The sequence below is a fragment of the Condylura cristata genome, unplaced genomic scaffold (genome assembly GCF_000260355.1).
Source record: "Condylura cristata isolate star-nosed mole 26May11 unplaced genomic scaffold, ConCri1.0 scaffold00002, whole genome shotgun sequence".
Classification (NCBI taxonomy): domain Eukaryota; kingdom Metazoa; phylum Chordata; class Mammalia; order Eulipotyphla; family Talpidae; genus Condylura; species Condylura cristata.
In genome coordinates, this window is record NW_004567103.1 from 41,077,020 (window position 1) to 41,101,527 (window position 24,508).

The 24,508-nt window shown below is 40.5% G+C and overlaps 1 protein-coding gene across 2 annotated transcripts in view; it reads left to right on the forward strand.

Annotated features, from left to right (window-relative positions):
• PDE11A (phosphodiesterase 11A) overlaps positions 1–24,508 on the forward strand; it is a 304,831-nt gene that overhangs the window by 217,871 nt on the left and 62,452 nt on the right. For both annotated transcript variants that reach the window (XM_004674489.2, XM_004674490.2), the window contains exons 13-15: positions 9,074–9,183; positions 18,400–18,490; positions 21,758–21,858. In XM_004674489.2, the coding sequence (XP_004674546.1) occupies positions 9,074–9,183; positions 18,400–18,490; positions 21,758–21,858 (302 nt within the window). The remainder of the gene's footprint in view (positions 1–9,073; positions 9,184–18,399; positions 18,491–21,757; positions 21,859–24,508) is intronic.

Below are 24,508 nucleotides of genomic sequence, written 5' to 3' on the forward strand. Positions count from 1 at the left end.
AATAGAATTTATTTTTATTTATTTGTTCATCATTGACATATCTGTATAGCTTGGCAATACTTTGTACACTTCCATATGAAAGTAAATATAGATATATTCTTAGTGTTGAAGTCTTAATGAATCAAGTACTTTTGTTTCTCTTTGAAATACAGTCTGTGTGCTATACATAGATAGCTGTGTTTATTGTCTTATCTAAAATGAGGTAAAAACCTCAATCTTTCTCAGGTTTTATTAAGATTTCTACTTGGAAAATTTTCTTACAACTGTATATCTTTTTGCACATTTTATCAAAATATGAGTGCAGAGATACATGATGGGTTTTTATTTGACCACATCAGGACTTCTTGAGAATGAAATAGTGTTGACAGATGACAGGTTTGCTTTGAAATACTCTAGCAAACAAACTACAAACAAAACAGTGCATATGAAGAGAGATGAAACAAGACTAGCAAAACATGGACTCCTACTGAAGTCAAGTAATAAGTACATGAGGAATGCATTATAGTCATCTATTTTTTTGTATGCTTTCAGCTTTCCAAAAATAAATAATTTTTGTGTGAAAAGCAGGTTGAAAATGAAGCCCTGGAACATGTTAAAAGAAGTAAATATGATTAAAACAGATCAACCCTGCTTTTTTCCATACAATTAACTTTAACCGACATATTTAATTGTATCAGATAGACCCTTTTGCTGCCTGCCTTTCTGAAACTTACATGGCAAGCATTTGCAATATTGTCTGAGGTTGAGAGCCAATGAATGTCCAAAACATGACCCGGAGTTTACTGTTTAGTTAAAAGCGCCTTCAGAAGCCTGTGATTATTTTTTAAAAAGTATTTTCATGGAGACTTCAAAGTCTGCCAACTCTGAATTTTGAAAGGAAAGGACTGTTGTGGGCCTAAGTCAATATTTAATAAGGGCCAAATCAATATTTGGTCATATTCATGTTGAGAAGAAAGAGAAGCAAACTAGATCAAAACTACCCCATTTCTACAGATAATTAAATAAACTACAACTGGTTTGTGTGGTACTGCATGCTTTGATCAAGGAGACCTGTGAGCACTGAGCTGGATGGTGGTCCCAAAACAGAGGAAAGGCTCTGGTCTCTGGATCTCAGAAGAAGCTGAAATGCCTTTTTTACAGCTCAGTAGATTAAAATACTGGCAGAGGGCCTCCCTGGTGGATAGCGGTTAAGTCTCAGCGCTATCATATTGTCACCACTGTGACCTGATCCCTGGCCAGGGAGCTGACCCACATGGCCACAGCAGACCTCTTGAGCTTCGCCTGCTACTCCCCTTAGCAGTGTATTTTAGTAAATGTGCCTGTTCTGCTTTGTCTCAGTGAATCCTTTTATCCACCTGAACCTCTGGCCTACATCCTAGTTCTTGTATGCATAAATAAAAAATAAATATTTAAAAATTATAAATACGGGCAGAAAAACATGAACAATAAACACCAAGGGAGTGTAACCACTCCCCTAGTTGCTATGGTTTGTCTAGTAGAGATTTTTTTCCCTGCAGTAGAGGATTGCTGTTGTGAATACCTTTTCTTCTTCCTTTTATGTTTTCATCACACATTATCTCTGGTGGGAAAAGATAAGGCCCTTTTAAAAAAGAAGACAGGCTATGGAATCAAGTTCTAGAATAAATTTACTCACGTGTACTCTTGATAAACAATTGAAATCTACTTCCATCTTAAAGCTTGAGAAAATACTCTGCCTAAAATCATTGCATGGGAGAATATGCAATATTTTGATATCCCTCAGCCTTCCCCTAGAATGCATGACCAGAGATGGCCATTCTGTCTTGAAGCAAAGTAAAGGCTCCCAAGGAAGTTTGCTGGGCTTCCAAGAAGTATATATATAATACATGGAAGCTCAAACATGTACTTTAACAATTATCTTACCACATGATCCACTCACAACTGTTGAAATGGGATTCAAGATAACCTTCTTATAAAAACATCATTGCTAAGAGATCTAAATGGTCGGTTTTTTTTTTTTTAAGATTGATTTATTTGTGCATACAGAACTGGGGTACAGGCCAGAGGTGCAGGGGCAGTGAGACAGGTTCACCATAGACAGAGTGGGGAACAGAACAGGCAGATCGACGAAGTACAATGCTGAGGGGAGCAGCGGGCAGGTCAGGAGAGGTCTGCTGCACCATGTGGATCACCTCCGGGGTGGGCTGGGATCAAACTCATGCTGAAGTGGCTTTAGCTTCCTAGTGATGTGCTTTAACCTGCTGTACCACCAGGAAGGGCCCAGAGATCTAAGTTTTATGGATAGGCACCTCATATAAAGGATGGACTAGATGAGCCGAGGCAGTCATCAAAGTGCAGTTTGAGGCATTTTTCAGCAGGTTTGAGCACCCTGTACATTTATAAAGAAACCCTCAAAGAGCACTATTTGGTTAAAGTAAATTTAATTTTAACAAAGGCCCCCAACACTGACCCCTGGAATTCTTTGCTTATCCAAAAATCAAGAAATACCATAAGTTAAATGTTGCATCTGTAAATTCTGCCTTTTATCCCAAGCACACACACTTCCAAGCTGAGGTCATCCATAGATCAGTTAGGAATGATGACATAGATTAGGGACATGGCGTGCTGATTTTCTAGAAGAAGAACTTGCTTGAGAAACTATATTCTTCAAACCTCCTTCACAATATTTGAACAGTCCTCTTCTGTCTTCTTATTCAGAAGAAAGACAAGATAAAGACGTGGCAGAAAAACTATAAAAATCCATCTTAGTCACCCTTAACCTTAGCCAATCCAAGGGTTCCGCTTCAGTGCCTGGCTGTCAGCATCCACAGAAGAGAGTAAGAGCCAAGAACCTTGGGTTTGAATCTCTGTGACCATTATGAATACCCATACTGAAACATCATCAGATTTCATCCCTCTTAGTCTGCTAACTGCTAGATCTCAGAGTCAACAGGATAAATTCAGGAAATTCCTCATTATTCAGTGTCTCTGACAGCTGAGTTCCACATGCAATGAGAAGGCAGGATTTCTGTTATCTTGCTTGCAGCCCCCTGTGCCAGGCAGTGCACACAGATAAGGGGTGTGCACTCCATGATGCACTTTCTCCAGAAACCAAGTAGGAGAGGGTGACCATTCCCACCGTTATTCTTTTCCACAAGGCTCAGTCAGTTTGTGAGTTCTCACTGGAAAGTGTGCTCCATGACACTACTCTGACTGTACAGAATGTGACCTGACTATACATCCAAAACGATAAGATGGTGCCTGTCCTCCTCAGCCTATCCTAGTGTCTGGAAGGAGTAAAATGGCTTATAAATATCTGTATAAATGGACCCCTTTCAGGATGTCACCATTGTAATCCAAACCAGGACAATCTGATGCAACATAGTTCTGTTCTTAAAACAACAAAGAAAGAATGTATGCATACATAAAGTAGATTTATCCTAGTGAATAAATGTTCTTTATGGAAATTTTGGACACAGGAAAGTATTTTGAATCACATGTGATTCCACTACTGATAGTATCTTGATAGACATCCTGATGGTCCTTTTTCATATCTACGTTTATTAAGCTGGGGATGTTACAGATAAAACATGATTTTCTTTTCTGTCTAAACTTCATTTGTATGATCGGTTACATCTTGAACCACATCTAGGTTTCAAATGTCCAGTTGCTCTGTAATATCAAACACTGTACTTCTTCAAGAATAACATCATTCATGAAATAAAGCACACATCATACATTCCTTAAAACCCTATTATTTGATCCACTATCATCACAAAAATATTTAAAAGCTATATACCCTTAACTTAGTGAGACAGAACAATACAAGGTATAAGAACAGACTCAAGAGTGAGGTCACCAGAGAGCTAATCCCACCCCTGTTAAAGTATAGCAGCAAAGTCTACCTCGATAGCCTTATCTATAAAATGGAAAAGATGAGGGCCCTCCCTGGTGGCGCAGCAGGTTAAAGCACAGCACTGGGAATCTGAAGCCACTTCCGCATGAGTTCGATTCCCGCCTGCCGCCTGCCCCGGAGGAGACCACATGGCGAGCCAGACCTCTCCTGACCAGCCCGCTGCTTCCCTCAGCAGTGTACTTCGTCGATCTGCCTGTTCTGCTCCCCGCTCTGTCTCTGATGAAGCCTCTCACCGCCCCTGAGCCTCTGGCCTGTACCCCAGTTCTGTATCACAAATAAATAAATAAAAAATCTTTAAAAAAAAAATGGAAAAGATGAGACAGTCTCTCCCTCTTAGGTTTCTTGTAAGGATTAAATGAGTTCATGTATTTGAAGTATTTAGAGAAACATCTGACTGTAGCACTATAGAAGTGCTATACAAGTGTTAACTATGCCTCTTTTCTCAGCTATATTAATTGTCTGATACATAATAAATACCTAAAAACTTTTCTAAAAATGAATGAAGTCTCCATAGTACCATCTAGTGTTGATTTTGTTTGCTTATGCTTTTTCTGATTCTATAGAGCCACAAAGCACCAGTCATTTTTCTCTGTGATACTCTTTTGTTTAGTAGTAGCAGACAAAATCAGCTTTGAAATGGGGACTCATCGTAGCTGGTTTAATTTGTGGAGAGGTCACTCTGGTTTAAATTTTATGTTGACTAAAAGACAGGAAATTGCTGGGCAGTCGTGGAGACCCTGTAATAAATCTTATTACTTTGGCTCTTTGGAGTCTCAATGATCACACGCCATAGGGGTTGGAGGTAGCTGTATCCCAGGATGTATTTTAACACCGTTCAGGACTGCCGTGGGAGGCCCACTGGGAATGTGGTCACAGGCTCAACTGGGGAGGGCGATGTGGGAATGGGGGCTGTGTGGTTTCCTTTTCTCACTATGCACAGTGTTACATTTTTGATGTGGACCATGAGGGGAATGCATGAGGAATGGGTAGATGTAGATAAAGGTTTTTTTTTTTTTTTTTTAATAAACCCATAAGTATTAGAGTAGGAACTGAAAATACGCAATTTCATTTGTAAATAAAGAGATCAAATAGGGTCAAGAATGGAAGAAATGCATTAAATGCTGCACTCCTGCCTCTTTGAAGTATATTGTCTTCAGCAGGCAGTTGCCTTTTTCTCCTGATGTGCATCGGTGTAGGGCTGGATGGATAGGACCAGAAAGGAGATGGATGAGGGAGACAGAGAGGCAAATGGACATTTAGTGGAAGATGGACACTTTTCAAGCCTGATGGGTCTTAGAAAACCATTTACTAGGCAGCTTTAAATCACAGTCAAGAGATAGGTGCTGCTTCAGTAACTCAGGTCTAACAGTTGGGAGAGGTAAATATGTTTTGTGTGACTGTGTGTATGCTGTACTTTAGGGATACTTTCATTCTGGGGCTCCAGAGGTTATAGAAGAATGTATGGGAAAAGGGTCCAGGTCTTTCATCAAATTCTTAAACATATCCATGATACAAGTAGTTTACAAATGAGATGTTGAATTTCCAGGAAGGGATGAGGGGGAAGGTGGGTGCATAGAACATGATAATATAATACATTCCATCTTATTATACTAATGGATGAAAACTGATGGCTTAGGAATGGTTTGGGATTTTAATCTTGAGTTTGTTAGATGGCATTTGATTTTAATTTCTTCTTTTTTTTTAATATGTATTTATTCATGCACACAAGAAGTAGGAACAGGCCAGAGGTTAAGTGGGTGAGAGGATTCACCCCAGACAGAATGGGGAACAGAATAGGCAGACTGACTGAAACACACTGCTGAGGGGAGCAGCAGGCAGGACAGCAGAGGTCTGCTGCGCTATGTGGGTCAGCTCCCTGGCCAGGATCAAACTCCTACCATAGTGGCTGTGGATAGCCTCATAATGCTGTGCTTTAACCATTGCACCACCAGAGAGTGCCCTGATTTTAATTTCTAGCTAAATTTCTAGTCAAATAGCCTCATTTTAACATCCCACCTTTATTCTTTCTTTTCTGATTTACAATTCTAATAACTAACAGACAAAAATCTTTCTAAATATCAGGGCAGTTTTACTGTTGTTTAAAACACTGATTTCCACAATATTTTGGATAGTTATTTCACATTTGATAGACTTTCAGGATTTACTTGTGTCGGACAGATCCAAACACAGTAGAAACAAATCACAGGTTCAGGATGGCAGATAAAGGCATCGATGCTCCCTCTGTCGATATGACCTCTCCCTTGGTCATATCACGAGTACAGAAAGCCAGACTTAGAACCATGAGAGGGTCTTCACCATGGAGGTGCTTAAAAAAGTCAATGAGCAGAGCCACATAGGGAGGTCACCAGAGCTAGTAAGGCTGTCTCCTCAAGTGGTGAGGAAAGATTATATGAGAAAGAAAAGGGCCTGGGGACAGGCAGGGTATGAGGAGAGTTTCTTCATTCTCAGTTCTGGGAGGGGCCTGGAAAGTCTAGGGGACATGGATCACATTTAAAAATACCAGGGGTGTTCATCAGGCACTGGTGTAAACATTAGATGAGCTAGAATGCATCCGAGAGAGAGGAATCACTTGCTATTAGAAAGGGACAGCTGACGAGAAAATGTTTATAAACGGAAAAAGTTATTATTCCTAGAAAGAGGGGGAAAGTAAATGTGGGAACTGGGGAAGAAGAAACCAGAAATCAATCCAAGAAATTGATTATTTAGCCACCTGACAGCTAAAATGTGACCTAAAAAATTGTGACAAGGAAAATACTTTTTTTTTTTTTAAATGATAAGTGCATTGTACTGAAGAAGATTAACCTGCAGATTGAAAAGGTTTAATCAAGCAAAATGATGGGGCTTGAAGCCCCAAACTAAAGCACATTTTTGTGAAATTGCCAAATCCCATGGATTGGAGATTCTAAAGGAGAGAAAATCCAGGAACATTCAAATTATTAGAACAATAGTAATATAAACTTCTCAAAAGCAACTTTGGAAATTAGAAAACAATAAAGCAGTCCTTCAAAACTCTCAGCAAAAATGTTTCAACCTAGTGTTGTTAGGCACACTAACAGCTGTTTAGGAAAATATAGTCAAGACATTTTCAGTCGTGCAAAGCCTCAAAAAAAAAAAAAACAAAAAGGGAGATGGAACCCAGGAGAGAAAAGGTGGAAGCTGGAGTCCAGAGCAGAGTAGGGGCAGGCTCAGGAGGGAGTGGCCAGGCCTGCTTGAGAGCCAATAAAAGAAGTGACTAGAGAGTGGAAAGGGTGCAGAAGACTTACACCTGCAAGGAAATCTTACCTGCAGGAAATGAAATCATTTACATAAGAATAGAGAACAGTGGCTCCACAGTGACTCACAGAGTCCACTGCCAGGAAGCTTGGGTGTGGATGCCAGTGGAAGAGGAGGGGGCAGGGTGGAGGTGAAGATAAATTCTCACTGGCCTGAATATGCAGGGAGTTTGCCCACCTCTGCCACTTACTAATTGTGAGAACTTGGGCACATACGTTATCTTCCCTGTGCTTCAGTTTCCTCATCAAACCCTGGGATAATAATAGTTCCTACATCATAGGGCGATTTTAGAATGACATAAGTTAAACAACTGTAAAGCTTATAGGACAGTGTCATGCCCATAGGCAGGACAATGTGCGTGTGATGAATAATAAGCACATATAAAAATATGGTAGAAAGCACATAACCAAATTACATAAAATAAAAATAGAATATAATTATCTTTGGGAATTAGGAAAGAGGCAGAATGAGGACTGCTATTTTTGGTTCTAATTATTACTACATTTGAATCTTAAAACTATTGCAAATAATAATTTAAATAAAATAAAATTAATTGAAAACCAACAGCCAGCTCCCAATTTTAAAGCGGGGCTGCACACACACAGCTTTGTAACGAACCTTTCATTTCTCCCAGATAATTTAGTCACATGCCCTTACACAAATGAAATTATATGTATTTTTACATGAAGCAGGGGACCCAAATTATTTTTTAAAAACAAAATTGTTAATGCAGAAGCTTCTTGTTCAGTTATTTCTGCAGTAATAACATAACTAATAAAAAAAAGTCTTCACTGCTTTAAGACAATGTCTTACAAATACTAGCTCATGATCTTAGATTTGGGGGGGAAACACATGAAAAGGGAAGCAATTTGAACCCTACCTTTCCCCTCCTCCTGCCCTCGGCTAAAGATTTTAATAAGTAATGAAATGGGAGACTTGCAAAGTAAAAGGGAGAGACATAAAGGCCTCGGCTCAGGAAAATGGATAGACTTGTTTTGCAGAGCTGTGCTTCCTCCTCTAAACTAATGGCAGGACCAGCAGGAACCAAAGACCCATCGCTGCCCTGGGTTCCATAATTACACAGCTCCCAGAAGAAATCACGCCACGCTATGCATTTCACAAGTCAGCTACCAGACGATAATAAAAAAAGAATTCCATGTAATGGATACTCCACCTGATCCTCAAGGGTTGCCTAATCCTCTATCAAATTCTAGCCTTCAAGACATGCACTGCCTCTGTGTCTGTATAAACTTCATCTGCCCACCAAACTGATCTGAATTAAGGTATTTACCAGATAATTTCTAAAATATCATCATGTAATAATTGGAGCTTTCGAAGTTGCCAACCGAGAAGATACATTATGTATTAACTTGATAATGTATGTATGACTAGATTTACATTTTATTTATTCATATATATGTTTATATCTTAATACCTTTTTAAAGGTCTCATTTCGGCCAGCTTTCATTTGCATGGCAGCTGGTGGGGACATTCAGCTCTAAAGTCCCAGCCCCCTCTCTCCCTGCAGCACTGAGCACAATGCTCATGGAATGTAGAAGCAGAGAACACATTTGGCTCTGGGCTTTTGCCAAACTGTCACTGTATCTGGCTGGTGCAGCCTCTTCTTGAAAAAGGGAACAAAATAGTCTGAACTTTGTCCGGTGTGCCAGCGTGGGCCTCCGTGGCAGTGAGTTCATTCATCACTGTTGGGACCTTAGCTAAGCAGCGGACCACCCAGCTCCCCATTGCGTAGGGTGGCAGTTCATCATTTCCTAAAATGATGTGGATGTGGGTATGAACAGAGCTGATTGTTACTAACCTGACGAACCTTACCCATCCTCTCTGGCCCGAGTAGTGACTGCTGCCATTTTCCCTTCTTTCCAGACCGCTGGGTTTCAGGAGATTCTGACCGAGGTGGAAATTTTAGCAGTGATTGTGGGCTGCCTGTGTCATGACCTCGACCACAGGGGAACCAACAATGCCTTCCAAGCTAAGTAAGTGCTCTAATTGTTGTTATTTTAATGCATTTGCCTTTCTGTTCAGAGCCAAAGGTGACGAGTGCTAAAGAGTAAAGCATTAATTTCTGGCATCTGAGGCCAAGGCCACGCAGGCCTGGGCATCCGTGGAGTGGGGCCCATCCATCTTTATAATTCCCTATTCTTCTTTTAATTGCAAATTTGCCCTTCATGTCATGCTTGTTGATTTGGTCTGTCTCTGCTGACCTCCGTCAGACACCAGCTCAGATTTTAAAGGGCCTTTTTTTTTCCTCCTCCCAGAATAGTTGCCTTCATGGCACTATAAGCTTTTGGGAGTTGCTGTTTTCTCAAAATCTGGTTTTGAGAGCTTTAAAATATAAATGAACTTAGGAAAATTTATCAAGCAAAATAACCTTCCCTAGTAGAATCGCTCCAGGATTCTTTTGGTACTGGATAAAACAATGGAAAGAGCAGTAAGGAACTCGGGCTCTGCTTCTCCCATCCTTCTCCCACAGGAAGGTGGGCAGACAGCAAAATTATATCAAGACAGGCAGCATGTAAACCCATACTGTGCATGGGCAGAATAACCTGTCCCTAAGCATGCGGACTGGTCAGGAGAGCCTTTGTTTGGTGGTGCAAACTGTGGCCAAGCTCACAGAAGAGTGCTGAAAATAAGACCAAAATCCAGGTCTCTTGGCTCATGCCAAGGGCCAAGGTTTAATGTACTTTAATGCCTCCTCCCTGCAAACAAAATGACGTGGAGCTTAGAGGGGTGGAGCATGGAGGGAGAATTCAGGAAGACATGGTCAGCTCTCAGTGCCAGACTCCCAAGGTCCCAGAACAGGTTGCTTCAGTCTCCAATAACCTCAGCAGCGCTCTGATGTTAGCAGGTTCCAGTCAGCTCACCACTCTTCTGCTCCCCCAAACACCTACCTATGAAGGCCAGAATGCCACTTGCTTCTAACAAATGAAATCTGACTTTGTGTCCTTCTCTGTCCTACATCCTATAGCCTAGCCCTCCAACTCTCTCTGCGCCATGTTCTACAGTTGTCAGTCGAACTTTCTGTGACAACCACTCTAAAAACTCAGCCCTCATACAATCTAGCAATTCAATTTCTTGCTACTCTGCCAAGACTTTTAAAAGCTTTGGGAGAAAACGTCACAGTTGTGAGTTTGAGACACACACACACACACACACACACACACACACACATATTCTCCCAACTCAGCTGGACGCTCAGAACTCCCCACAGTCTTTCTGTCTCCAGCCAGTTCCGTCGGCTCCCATGGCTCTTAGCAGTCACAATACCACACTCTCTCTTCCTAAGCCACCTCTTTGCTCTAGCAGCTCCCCCACACCACTCAGCAGATCACCTTGCCTCCTCCTTCCTGGAGAAAATTGAGGCCATCAATCGAGACCTCCCAATTTCCTCCCTTGCTATGTGCAAACTTATATCAGTCTGACTCCATCCTTTCCTCCTTCCTCCTCTCAGTGAAAGAACTGACCTTCCTCTAGCCTGAGGGCTTCCCTCCATGTTGGCCTTCTCTTTCCCTGTGGCAGGGCCTTGCTCCACCAGTCTTCCTCTCCCCGCATCTGTCTCCTTTCCCCTTCCTACTGACTCTCAGCTTCTATCAATAGGACCCTTTTAAGATGCATCTTGCGAAAGGCACCTCATTCTCTATTTCACCCTCCAGTTTTGTTTTCTTTTCTTTCCAGTGAATCTTTATCCACAGTGCTCTGCATTCATTGTCTTCTTTTCCCCACCCCTGCCTTCCAGCATATGATTCCATTTCCTCCTCACCAGGGGAATGCCCTAGGCAATGCCACTAGCAGTCTTTTATCCAAAGTTTTGACACTCTGGTAGCCTCTTTCTGGGCCCATTTTGCCACTGCCACATTTGGCACTTCCTGTAATTCTTTTTTATCTCCATTTTTGCCTTTCTTTTCAGTTTGCTTCAAGGTCTCTCAACCTCTGCCCCCGGCATCACTGGGGATGTCCTCTCCATGTCCCCTTCAGCTCTACTTGCAGGACTTCCACCATTTGCTGATGAGCTCCTTGAGCCACAATTCTCTACAGACCCCTGGACATCTATTCCAGCTACTTAAGGAGCACCTCCAATTGGAAATCCCAGTCCTTTGAGCTCAGCTTTTCCCTTTACACCTGCCCCTTTTCTCTATTCTCTCTACCAGTGAATGGCACCTCCAGAAACCCACAGGATTTCCTCCTTGGCATCCCTCAAATTTGACATCTCTGAATTCTTACATTAATTTCTGCTTCCTTGCATCTCTCCTGACTCAATACAAAAAGTAGCTCAACTCACCTATTCCTATCTCCCTCCAAAACCCCAGACTCCAAAATAATCATCGTAATTCAGAAAATAGATCCCCTTGATGTTGAAAAGTCATTCACTGGCCTCCTGTGACTGTCAGGATAATGTTCAGATTCCATAGTGTAACCCCTATGGCACTGGCCCCTTTCATTCCGCCTCCTGCCCATATCTCTGGCCCAGGACCCACTCCCCTCACCCCAACCCCCGCTCATCAGGTCTATGTTCCAGACCCAAGGGGCCACTTTAAATGCACAATGGGTGCTAGCTGGATCACTTCCCTCTGCTCCTCAGTATGCTGTTCCAGATGCCTAGAATACCCTTTCTCTGGAATTCCCTTTCACCCAAAACTGCTCTGTAAATACCACCTCAGAATTCTATTCCTAGTCATTTTGTGCATCCACATAGGTGTTTGATTCGCCCTTCTTACTGAGCATCTGTGATGTACAGCAAAAGCTGAGAACTAATACACACACATTAAATATTTGCTGTATGTATGACTATGTGAATTGATGACATTTTAACTATTTTAATAGAACTTTTCAACAACATTTCCTGATTTACTAAACAAGTATAACCTTTTACAGATCCTTACAAAATAATTTTATAAGTAGGTTTGCTGCTGTACAAAAGACAGTAGCATTCTTGGGGCCCACTGTGTTGGTGTTCATTACAGCATCTGTAAGCTCTTTAGCTTTGAATCCCTGCATCTCTGCATTTCATTATTATTGTTATTTAGTATTCATCTATTTTTATCAAGCCAAAGGCATCATTGTCAATGCATCTGTTTCTAGGGCGCTCTCTCCAATGTCTGACTCTTCTCTGTTTAAAAAGGAGGAAAATGTTAGAATGGTGTCTATAAAGTCAGGGGAGCTCCATGTAATTCGTTTAGAGTTGAACACAAGACACTTAAAACTTAGATCCCAGCACCACTGTCAGCTACAACCCAGAGAGAGGGCTTGCCATACGAAGAGAGAATGTCCTCCGTGCCAGCTGGACCAAGAATTCACCCTAATCAAAACCCAGCCTAGCATTACTTCATCATCAGGAATTTGGAGCTGGATCATGATTGACTCAGCTGTAGGGGTCTAAGCTGCAGGCCATGTGGGCTTGAAGCAGAGACTGCCATGTGGGAAACACTATTAGGACCACATCCCCGGTGGCTGAGAGAAATAAGAAAGCCAGTCTGCAAAGAGGAGAGGTGCGTAGCCAAGAGACAGAGGTGAGAGGTAGACTTGCTTCTTACACATCTCTACTCCAGTTTTCAGGAGACCCAGCCATACTTGTCATAACTGGGCTCCCCCTGATCTCTTGGTATCATTTAATCAGTGTTGGGTTTTGTTTGTTTGTTTAAGATTTACTTATTTATGCATACAGAACTGGGGTACAGGCCAGAGGTATGGGTAGGTGAAAGGATTCAACAGTGACAGAGTGGGGAGCAGAACAGGCAAATTTACTGAAAAACACTACTGAAGGAAACAGTGGGCGAGACGGGAGAGGTCTGCTGCCCCATGTGGGTCACCTCCCTGGCTGAGATCTAACTCATGCTGCAGTGTCTGCAGTAGCTTCAGACTGCAGTAGTATAGTGCTGTGCTTTAACCCGTTGCGCCATCAGGGAGGGCCTGTTTTTTCCGGTAAAGCTGGTCCTAATTAATTTCTATTCTTCAAAATCAATGGTCCCAGAGACAATAAGAATTACAATATAGTTGTTTACTATCTCAAATGTTCACCAATATCCCTGTAGAATACTAGATATTTCTGTGTCTATTTTATGGGAAGAAATAAGCCCTAGGAATGTCAGAACTTGTTCAAATCCACACATCTGGGATGTAGCAGTGTTTGGTTTGGTGCTGATTCCAAAAGCCTTTCTTTAATCACTGCATGATACTCTTCTGCATGGTTTTGTGATATTTATTTGTGGATTTTGGGCTTCCAGTTTGTTGGCTGACTTATGATATATGTGTATATTCTGGGAAACTAAACTATATTTTGACATCCAGAAAACCATGATGTGGTGCCATAAAAAAGATAAAATGGAATTAAATTAAACCTCAGTAGTTATATTTTTTGAGACCTTAATTTTACAAAATTAAAACTAAGGCTCACAAATCTCAGTTTGTATATAATTGAACAGCCAGCTTTCACTCATCTGAGAGATATTAAATTGTTGATACTATAATTCAATTTCTTCTTTTTCCTCCACATGTTCCCATCTACTGATCCAAGAAGGCCTGATGTGTTTACTTATGACAATTAGTATGATACACAATTTTCCAGCTCGTGGGAGATCCATCGGCCCTGCTTCTGCCTAATGGAGTTACCTTTGAACTCAGGACACCTATTACCCCCACATCACCTGACCACAGTTACAACCTTTCCACAATGAATGCTGAAAGAGATCTTTCTATATAGTAGGGAAGCCTACTACTTTTTTATTGATTAGAATAAGATTTAATCAATAAGTGTGGCATTGTTTAGAAAATCCCAGGGGAGAAATCTGTATCTTTATTTTCTCTTTTTATTCCCAATAATCTTTAGGTACAAGGCACTGTGCTAGGCATTGTAGGGGAAATAAAGAAGTATAACAAATAGTCCCTAAAAGTATTCAGTCTCACACCAACCTTTCAGGTGATTTGGAAATGGGATTTACATGCACCAATTATTATGTGGTGAAGCATATGCTACTTTTTTTTTTTTTCATATGTAGGGCTATAAAGAAACAGGAGACATTTAGCAAGGGACAAATTACTATATAAAATGCAAAATGCCTCTATAATAAAAAGTTGTGACTTTAGTTATAGCACAATATGATTTATTCCCTTAGCCTTTCTGATAAGTGAACCTTTGCATTTTCATATTTTATTCTTAATTTTTAAGTACTAGAGTGCGTGCAGTGAATGATCAATAGGTAAAGAGAGGGCAGCGATACCACCGTGCTTTGAAATTGCTCTGTTAACACCTCTCCCCTGTTTTCTCAAGAGACAGCACTTCCCTCTCATCCCCTTCTCTATTACAGCTGCCCCTGATGATTAAATATCGGTACAGAGCAGCTTTGTGGTATATTCTCCTAGGAGACTTCTTCTATTCATTTCTAGCATAATCTCTTATACTCATTTCTTGGGAATGAAAACCCATCTTGTCGCTTTCGGCCAGGTCCCAGAAGTGAAATACTCGGGCACATTAATCTGCCGTGACAGCCTAATCCTATTCCTCAGCACCTCCCAACAATTCTCAACTTTCTAATTACCTTTCAGAGTTTTTCTTTTTAAAATTTCCTGTAAGCTAAGAATGCATACTTCCATTAACTCTCTTTCAAAGAATATGCCTAGCTAGAGGAATTATGAAGGCATATTTCCTTTTGCACACTAATTTTTGGTGTCTGTGCACAACACTGAAAGAGCCTGTAAGGACAGAATTAACACTTGAACTTTTCTTACAGTAATTTTCACCTTGGTGTACTGCCTGTCAAACATAAACACTTTAAGAGGTCGGGATGACTTAATCATCTGTGTGTACCACCAATAATCACATGTATAAATATTCTTGTGCTTATGGAATTTTGAGACTCCTCTTTCTCTCCTTTCCACACATCCTACATATGCAATCATATGTTCACAATTACAGTGTGTACACTTATGTGCACTGTTTGTGCAAAATTCACAGCTACTTAGATGATGAATATAATTACAATAAGGGGTGGTATTAAAGTCAATTTTTTCTATATACGATTGACACTTTTCCCCTCATAGTTTACATGGAAAAGTGGAAGTATGCCTTTATGCAAAGTATATGACATGAAAGAGGTGGTTTTATGATCAAGGAAGACTGGTAATACTATCTATTGTGCTCCCTTCCTGCAGAATAATAGTATTTCCACATGTTGACACTGTTGGGAAAATCTGCAATAAGGAAATCATTTAGCTTTTTAATCCCAGTATTTCCCAACCATATTTGACCATAGAACTCTTTTTATTGCTGCCCATAATGCCATTCTAGAGAACTGGTATTCTGCAGAATTCTTTTTGATGAAATTTATCCCTACAAATAGACTTTATTTTTTACCACTTGTACCAAGTTCAGTTACTTACAGACTGTGGATTTCACTCCTGTAGCCCTCGGAGGTTCATAGCAGATGGGTCTGTAATGGCAGGTGTAGCATTCTCCATGACCTTGACCTCAAAGAGAAAGAAGCAAGAGGTTTTCAGTCTTAAAAATCTTGACAGAGACCAAAGCTAAGGGATCCACATGAAATGGAAACATGTTGTTTAGATAATTTTACTCTTGAAAAAAACTGTAAGTAGAGTTGGTGTCAGAATCCCTTGCTTGCAGAAAGGCAAGCACTGTGAATGCAGGACTAATCACAGAAAGTCTCCCACATACTTTTAAGGGTCGGTGAGCTTCCTATGGGTAAAAACTGTGTCTTATTTACCTTTTGTATTCCACATACCTGTGACCTAGCACAACAGTCATGAATAACAGATGAATGAATGAAATGTAGTGTCTTCCTGAACATCCCTAGTATGTATTGCAAAAATGACATATGTTGTGACTAAATCAGTATTGTGAACCTGGTGAAGCACAGCGGTTCAGAGGCCATGTGGACCAGGGGTCCGGTCGGGGGTGAGGGGGCAGCACGGAAGCGCAGGTGTTATTTGACAAGATGTCCCCTTGGTAAAGGAGAAAGCACCCTGCTCAGTCTGAAAATAAGAAAATATAAAGTGATTTCTTACCATCTAGCTTTTGTGGGGACTGCTAAACCAATGGGATAAAGGAAGAAATAATGTGTTCATCTTGACCCTACCTTACCTCAGTGACTGTTATCAGGATTCACTCTAATAAGTGAATTTCATCTGGGCACAGCTGGCTAATAGAAACAAATCTCGGTAATCTGAGCCTGTGGTTGGCAGGCATACTAGTAGAGATCTAAATTAATTTTGAAATCTCTCATTGATGACAACCAGCTTGGCAAAAATGGAAAATCACATATGAGAAATGTACCGGTTATAATTATTCTCATTATGTAATGAGAAGGAGATTAAAAAGTGGATTCTAATCTAGAAGTGATACTTACTAGGTGTGTGACCTTGGAAACACCATGTAACTTTTCCGTTTTCCTCAACTATGAGAAAATAATACCTATTTCATGGTTGTTGTTAGAGCTGGCTGAAATAACGTCTGAAGTTATTAGGTTGCCCAGTGCCTGAAGGGTACTTAATCATGGCAGTTATTGTGACTATAATATTATTATTATTACTGTCAACCTTTCAATGTGAACGATAATCTCCAAACATCCCAGTGCAAACTTACTAACAAACAGCTAATATTTTTTAAGCACCTACTCCAGGCCAGTCATTCCTATGTAATATGCACATAAACATCCTAGAATTTCAGAAGTCAAAACAAAGGCATACAGTGTGCATTTTGAAAACTAAATTTTTATAAAAATGAACTGTTTGAAAAACAGTAACATTGTCACTTACTGATTACTAAGATTAGCCTAACAAGTTTTTGTCTGTTGAATGCCATAGATGAAGGCAACATTTAAAGAAATAGCATATACCTGCTTCAAAACTAGTCCCTTCCCATACTATGCCTCTTCACAATAATCTCTAGTGAACCTAAATCTGCTGTTTTTCCCAGCATGCAGTCAGCTTTCTGAGCTCACAGGTCCCAAACCGACTGGAGAAGGAAGGAGCTAAAGTCTGAGATGTTTCCTTACATTTAGATGCAAGCCTTGATCATGTCACTTGCAGGACAGACTAAACTGTCAAGCTCCAGCATTTCCAGCTCAAGTCATATTTCCCTGTCAATGTCCAAAAACCTTGCAATGGGCAAATAAGATCAGAAGTACCTGGATGGGAACTCACCCTGAAGTCCGGTGACTGCGCTTTAACCCATAGAGTTCTCTGGGCTCTCTCTCAACTCTTAAAATGTTATAAATGCTACTCCGAAATAAATGGAAATTAATGCAGGTAAACATTTTAAATATACACTAACCAGATCTGACATGGTTGAGAAAAGGGTTGCTCGGCATAAGTAAAATTTACAGATAGTTCAAAATAGTCCTTCCAAACATTAACATTTTATTGATTTAAAATGGAAGTAGCCATGATTTTTAACTGTTGACCAATAATTAATATTGACTACCACCTCCTGCATGGCAGACACAAGGAAGGCACTTTGAAAGATTATATTTTTTCATAAGTAATAGGTAGATAGTATTATCTATTGTAAATTTAGAGAAATAAGAAGCTGAGTCTTAAAACAACCAAGTAACCATCCAAAGCTACCACCAAGAGTGGAGGTCTGACTCCAATTCCAGGAACTTTTCAGAGTTCTACAATAAGTTATCACGGTGTGACCATGGACTGAAAAGCCACAGAAGTCTGTCAGTCTAATGTGTAATGTAGTTTAAATGGGTTCTGCATAATAGTCACAGGGTTTTTGTCACATGGGTTTTTGTCCCAAATTACATTTGGTAGAAGGCAGTTGTTCTAGACACTCAGAAGCTGTGTGAGGTTTAGTTGTTGAAGCCTACTCTGATCCTGACAGGTAGACATTCTCTCTTGGCTTCAGATCATCCAGGACACTTTGATTGAACTGAAACACTTGCTATGGATTTTGTATTGCATGCTGTGTACATTATTTCCTCTATGCTCACATCTGATCTCTCATACTAGTCTGTACATTTTTTAGAGTCATGAAGTATTCTGTTCACCGCTGTATTATCCCAAGCATCTAGCCTAACACCTAGAAGCTTCTTACTTCATAGACGAATGGACTACACAAGCAGTTCCATGACAATGTTTGGTTCTTTGCCAAAGCATGTTGAGCCAAAGTGCTGGTGTGCAGGGGACTCCTTGGCAGGTGAAGGTCCTGGTTCACTCACTTTTTTGTCCTCTTTCAGGAGCGGCTCTGCCTTGGCCCAACTCTATGGAACCTCTGCTACCTTAGAGCATCACCATTTTAACCATGCCGTCATGATCCTTCAAAGTGAGGTATACACCTAAGGTTCTGCTTCCCCCCTTGCTAGAAAGCCAGTGGAATGATGTTTCCATCTTTCTTTCTAGTGCCATAAAGTAGATGCAGAGAAGGCAGGAGTCTTTTTTCAAGCCAAACTATTGGCCCCTTTTCTTTGTGGCTTTTGAAAATTCTTTCAGATGCTTGGCCAAGGACCTCATTCAAATTCTTCCACCAGATAATTCATTGGGTTTCATATTCACTTAGCAGAGGAGACGGCTTATCGCCTATCATGAGAGGATGGTATCACCATCTGTGAGGGGTGGAGAAGCCAATCCAAGAATGACACGATCCCAGCAGTGAGTGGTCCAACATCCCCACTTTGTGAAACCCAATGCCATTTTAAAAGATGGTGGAAGCAAAACAGGGTGAGAAAGTTACACTTTATTAGCACCATTGAAAAACCTATAAAAGGTGGGACCAGTTTGAACCTAAGAGCTACAGTGAAATTTGAGACCCATAACGCCATAAGCTTTATTTTGCTCCATGTAGCAGGAGGAGTTGGAAGAATCTGGACTTTTATACATTTAGCTCTCCACAGAGAAAAAGAAAAACCACTCTACTCTGGCTAAGGCGTCTGAGTTTGAAATTGCCAGGAAAGGAAATCTGTTTAATTTTCTGCAGGCATACAGACTTTTTTTTTAGGCCAGGGAGGGATCATCTGTTCCCCATTATTTGTCAGTTCTCTAGCTGCGCCATTAATTATTATTATTATCATCATTAAGGCCTTGCTTCGCTGGAATAGCATCATTAAATATGGAAGGTTTTTTTCTTCCAGCCTATCTCGAGAAAGCATGTCTTTTGCAATATCATGAAAGCCGCCTCTGACCCCATAAAGGCGAGTCTGCACTGTGGCCTGACTGGGACTGGGAAGGGCAAGGGCAAACCTGCTGGGGGTTATGTATTTTCAGCTGGAAGTGAAATCTCAAGAGTATGGCTCTCAGTAACTTTGACAGAAACCAACTGCTGGCATCTGTGGCTCTGGATTTTCCTATAAAAGCCATATTTTAGCTGAATGCTATGGACGAGGGGTGTAGGGATGTGAGAAAGGCGGGATCAGACTCTCCTACACTGAAAATATGGTGCATTTCTGTTTCCCTCTCGCTCCCACCTTTGTAATGACAGGGATTATAAGAGAATGTCAAGGTCTTCTCAGCAGGACATTTGTTTCTTGGGGAACTCAAATACCACTGGCTCAGAATTTTCTTCTTACAAACATGGGCACTTCTCCAGTTGGAGTCTAGTGAAGAACAAAGGATAACATAATAATAATGAACATTGCCTGAACAAGTGCCTTGCAGGTCTGGGTCTGGTGCTGTCCCCACACCTGTTCTGTCCCTCCCATCTGAAAAGTGTCACAGTGACAATGTGCAAATGAGGCAGAAGCACAGAGCTTCCATGGCCTGAAGAAAGGTGGCCAGGACCTTCCTTCCTTCCACATCTGGTTTTCTTTCCATCAGTTGCACACTGGCTGCTCCCTAAACAAAGAGTAGACGTATTCTAACAAGACAAATCTACTTCAGGGGCCAAACCCTTGAGACATTATAGAAAGTGATTTGCATATAAAATACATTACATGCAAATTAACTTTTTTTTAATCTAATGTTGATTTGATTTGCTTTGTCACTCTGTTAACTGTAAGTTAGATCTATAACTTTTTAAAATAGTAAAATTCAGACCATTATGAAATTAGCAGGAATTTCAAATTCAGATCAGCTTTCTCCTTGTCTTCACATTACACCATCCTGTAACTTGGAAATGGCCAGATTTTCTTTTTATGGGGAGACTCAAGCCGATGGCTTGGACTCTCGTACTCCTTTGCCATAGCTTCCCACCATTTTTTTCCAGATCCCAGTACACCAGCCTGTGATTAATCCATGGGGCAAGACTCAGGACAAGAAAACTGGGCAGAATTATGGTGTGGCATTCCTGTAGTTATTTGTCTTCTTCCTAATGGCTGAATTAAGGGTCTGGAAGAGTTCATTTGAAAATTATTATTACTATTGGACCTGGTCCCAGGTGGAACCAATATACTGTAGTCTTTCAGGAGTGGCAGTTTCACCCAATGAGATAAATTAACTAAGGAGAGCAAATTATCATCTACTGGTGCCCGGTAAGAGGTAATTTACTAATTGATATCTGTGTCCCTGAAACAATTAATTTACCTCTCATTGAAGAATAGTTCATGCTCATATAATTATTCGGTCCCCTTCCTTCTGCATCATCTTATTGCTGTCCATACGAGGTTTAAAGCTGGTCCAGATCCAGGACCAACTGTTATATGAGTTTATATTTAATACTAAGAAAACCTGGTAAGTGAAAAGTCCTGATTTTCACAGCAAATTATGTGAATTGTCACTTCTGCACAAAGATTTTTCACATTGTCAAAGAGATTGTAAGGGTGCTTAGTATAGCTAGAATAAATTTCACGAAAAGAAGTGCTTTCTAAGAGCTATGGAATCTACCCATATTTTGCATGTTTTCCTTAGTAAATATCATCTTTACAGTCTTGAGAACTGTGGCAGGTAAATCTTAAAGGATTTTAGTTACTCAGTTACTATTCACTGACCTGGATTTAATCTCTCTTAATGCACTTCATCCAGCTGTAGCTTTAGGGCTTCTTAATTCCAACAGTCACTGACGTGTTGGGCCTGGTGAATCTTTGTTGTAGGGCTGAACTGTACATGGCAGGATGTCTTAGAGCTTCCCCGCTATGCCAGCAGCACTCCCCACCAGTGAAAATCCACAGTGTCTCTAGACAGCATGAAGTCCCCAAGTCATTCCCAAGTTGAGAACCTCTGACCTGATGTTTGTTCTCTTCTTTAAAGATGTTTGTCACCACAGCAAGCATTTCCAAAATGTCAACTTAAATCACTAGTGACACTGGTGTTTATTTTAGGGTCAGAAAGATTCCCAAATGTTTTGTCAACTTCTCTACTCAGTAATTACACAGGAAATGAGGGGTCCATTGAAGCTGCTGTCATAACATAGCTAAAGTAAAAGAAGTTCAGATATATCTCAGGGTTTTTTCTTCAAGACCAAACATAATAAGGTGTCCCTCAGTAGACCCCTTTAAACTCTTACACTTTCTCAGTTTGCTAGGGAATCTTTTCGTATTCGCACAAAATTTCAGTGAGCTTTTTAAAAAATGGTTTTATTATGTTTCCTGATTTTTTTTTCCATATAGAAAAAAAAAACCTCAAATTTAATGTTGCCTTTTGTGACTTTTTTCTTTCTCATTACAGGGTCACAACATCTTTGCTAATTTGTCCTCCAAGGAATATAGTGACCTTATGCAGCTTTTGAAGCAGTCAATATTGGCAACAGACCTCACGCTGTATTTTGAGTAGGTATTGGCATTTGTTCTATTTGACAAATGGAGATCTGAAGTCCATCCTGTAATTAATTTCCAGGTCCATATTAGAGGTCGCGTGTTATTCTAGTACTGACACCAGTGTACAAACGAGCTAAAGTTTCTGTTGTTTCCCCTCATCTAAATAGTTTCATTAAGATGGTGTGTATAAGAGAAGATTTATATTTTCATTGGTTTTATGAATTTTGTTTGGGATTCGACTCTGAAACTAAGTTTTAGCCATCTTAATTTCAGAGATTGACTTAGATTGCTCTTGGGTTGTCAGAAAAGTCATGACACATTTTTGCTTGAAAAGCATAGGAAAAATACATCATACTTTTCTGGCAAAATACTTTTCTTACAACCCAACATTTTAGACTTTTCATTTCTGGTCAGATATATAATGACATGAATGGTGCTATTAGAAAAGACTTATTACTAAAAGGTTGACTGGAACTCCAAGGCTCATTCCTTGCCTCTCCTCTATCTAACAAAAACTGCCCCATTTTTTCCAAAGTACAGACCTCCTTCTGAACTGGAAATTCTGTGCCTCTCTTTGAGTGGCCTGGAAATCTTTTCCTTTTCTGATCCAGTTTGCTCGTTAAACACCAAACAACTTCCATTCCTCAAAAAATTCTTTCACTTGACCCCATGGAGATCTTTGATTGCTTTTCAATTTACCTTCCTTTTACTGCCTACCTTTTAAAACAAATGAAACACATTAGTCCCTGTATTTTCCACTGACACTTTGAAGAACAGAATGCCCTTCACATTCCTCAAGTGTATTTTCAGAGGTCACTAGAGACTCCTTTGTCCCCAGAGTCAGTATCCTTTACCCACTTGTGCTATTTCCTCGCTTCTCTGAACTAGCTGGAGGTAATTTTACTGACTTGTCTATTTCTACTCTCGTGTCTGTCTCCTCTTCTAGAACCTCTTTAGGTATCTTTTCTCCTTGCTCTCCATGTGAGTTCTTAACACATTCTTCCTCTACCCCTTGGCTTATGTATGCAGAAGACTGAAACTGTTCACTGTAACCTCCCCTCACGTTCTAGACATATATCACCAACTTTTATCTCACAAGCCTCCACTGATTTCGTTGCTTTCAAAGTAGACTCTAAAACTGGTTTGCCTCTTCAAGGTCCTCCCTAATCTGCCCCAACCTTTATTCATTTTTATCTTCTACTTCTCTCCTACATTATTTACCTATTCCAATCAGAGTGGTTTACACATTCCCCTCTGAAAATACTTATCCAGGGCCTTTTGTGTCCCTGTCATGTCAGAGTTTTTCTGTGGCATCCTGTCCCTTTGCTTCCACATCTGGCTAAACTACCCTTTCAAAGTTTGTACCTTAGGAAGCACTCCTTTGAAATCTTACTGTACTTTGTCACTGCATCATGTAGAATTGGAATCAATTGTATGGGTCAGAAAACCCAAAATAACAGTAACTTACTCTTCTGTCACATGAAAAAAATTCTGGAGACAGGCAATCCAGCATTAGTAAAGTTTCCAAGGACCCAGACTCCTTCCATCATGAAAGACTGCTGCCACCTTCAACACAAGGTTTCCGTGTTAGTCCAAGAGAGATGCTCAAGCTCTAGCCATCATGTCCACATTCCAGGTAGCAGAAAAAAGGATGGGACAAGGAAGGAGAGGACCAACAAGAGATACAAGCTATCTTTTGAAAGAGTTACCTGCAAGTACCACATAATACTTCCACTGACAGTTTGTTGGCCATCCTTAAGTTGAAGGAAAGTTGAGTAAGGAAATCTTTGTTCTGGGTAGCCATGTGCTCTGCTGAAGGTCAGGAACTCAATTACTAAGAGAGAGTTTCCATCCTGAAGCTTCACTGAAAATGGCACTAAATACATTTCAAAAGAAAAAAAATCTGCATTAAGTCTGAAAGGAGAAAAAGAGTGGGCGTGCAACAGCTTTTAAGTGATGTCTCTTAACAACTCTTATGAGACGTGTGTGGAAAATGGAAGGCTCACCGACCTACAGTAACTAATCTAGCAGAATAGAAGTGGTCAATAGGACTGATGGAGGTGGTCAACTCTAAGAAGCAAGTTGGTTTGCCCTGCAGAACCTTCCTTAGGGCCTAAAGACAGAGAATGCCATGCCAGTGGATATGAGTGGATATGACACTTGACAACGTTAGGGCAAGGATGTTGCTAAAGCGTTGGTTCACAATCATTCAAAGCCCTTAAATTCTTCCATCACATAGTCAGATCCTAGCCCTCAACTCCCAGAGAAGATCAGAGGTTTATTCTCTGGAGAATTGAAAGAAAAAGCTTTTAAGCTGGGAAAAGTACAAGGTGGGAATGAGATGTAGAGCTCAGAGGGAGGGGTGAAGTGAAACAGAATGAGTCTGCATTGAAACGCATTGTTGATAGCTAGGTACCAAGAACTAATTTATAAGTCACACACCAAGAACTATGAGATTTAGGAGGGGAAACACACACACACAGACACACACACACACACATACATGTGGCCTGGTTAAATTAGAATTTCAGATAAAGAGTTTTTTAGTATAAATATGTCTCATGCAATGTGTATTTGGGACACACATACACACATACAACTCCTGCTTAGTCTTCCAAGGCTTTGCTTTTACTGACAAACAGGTGCCAGGAACAGTGGGGGA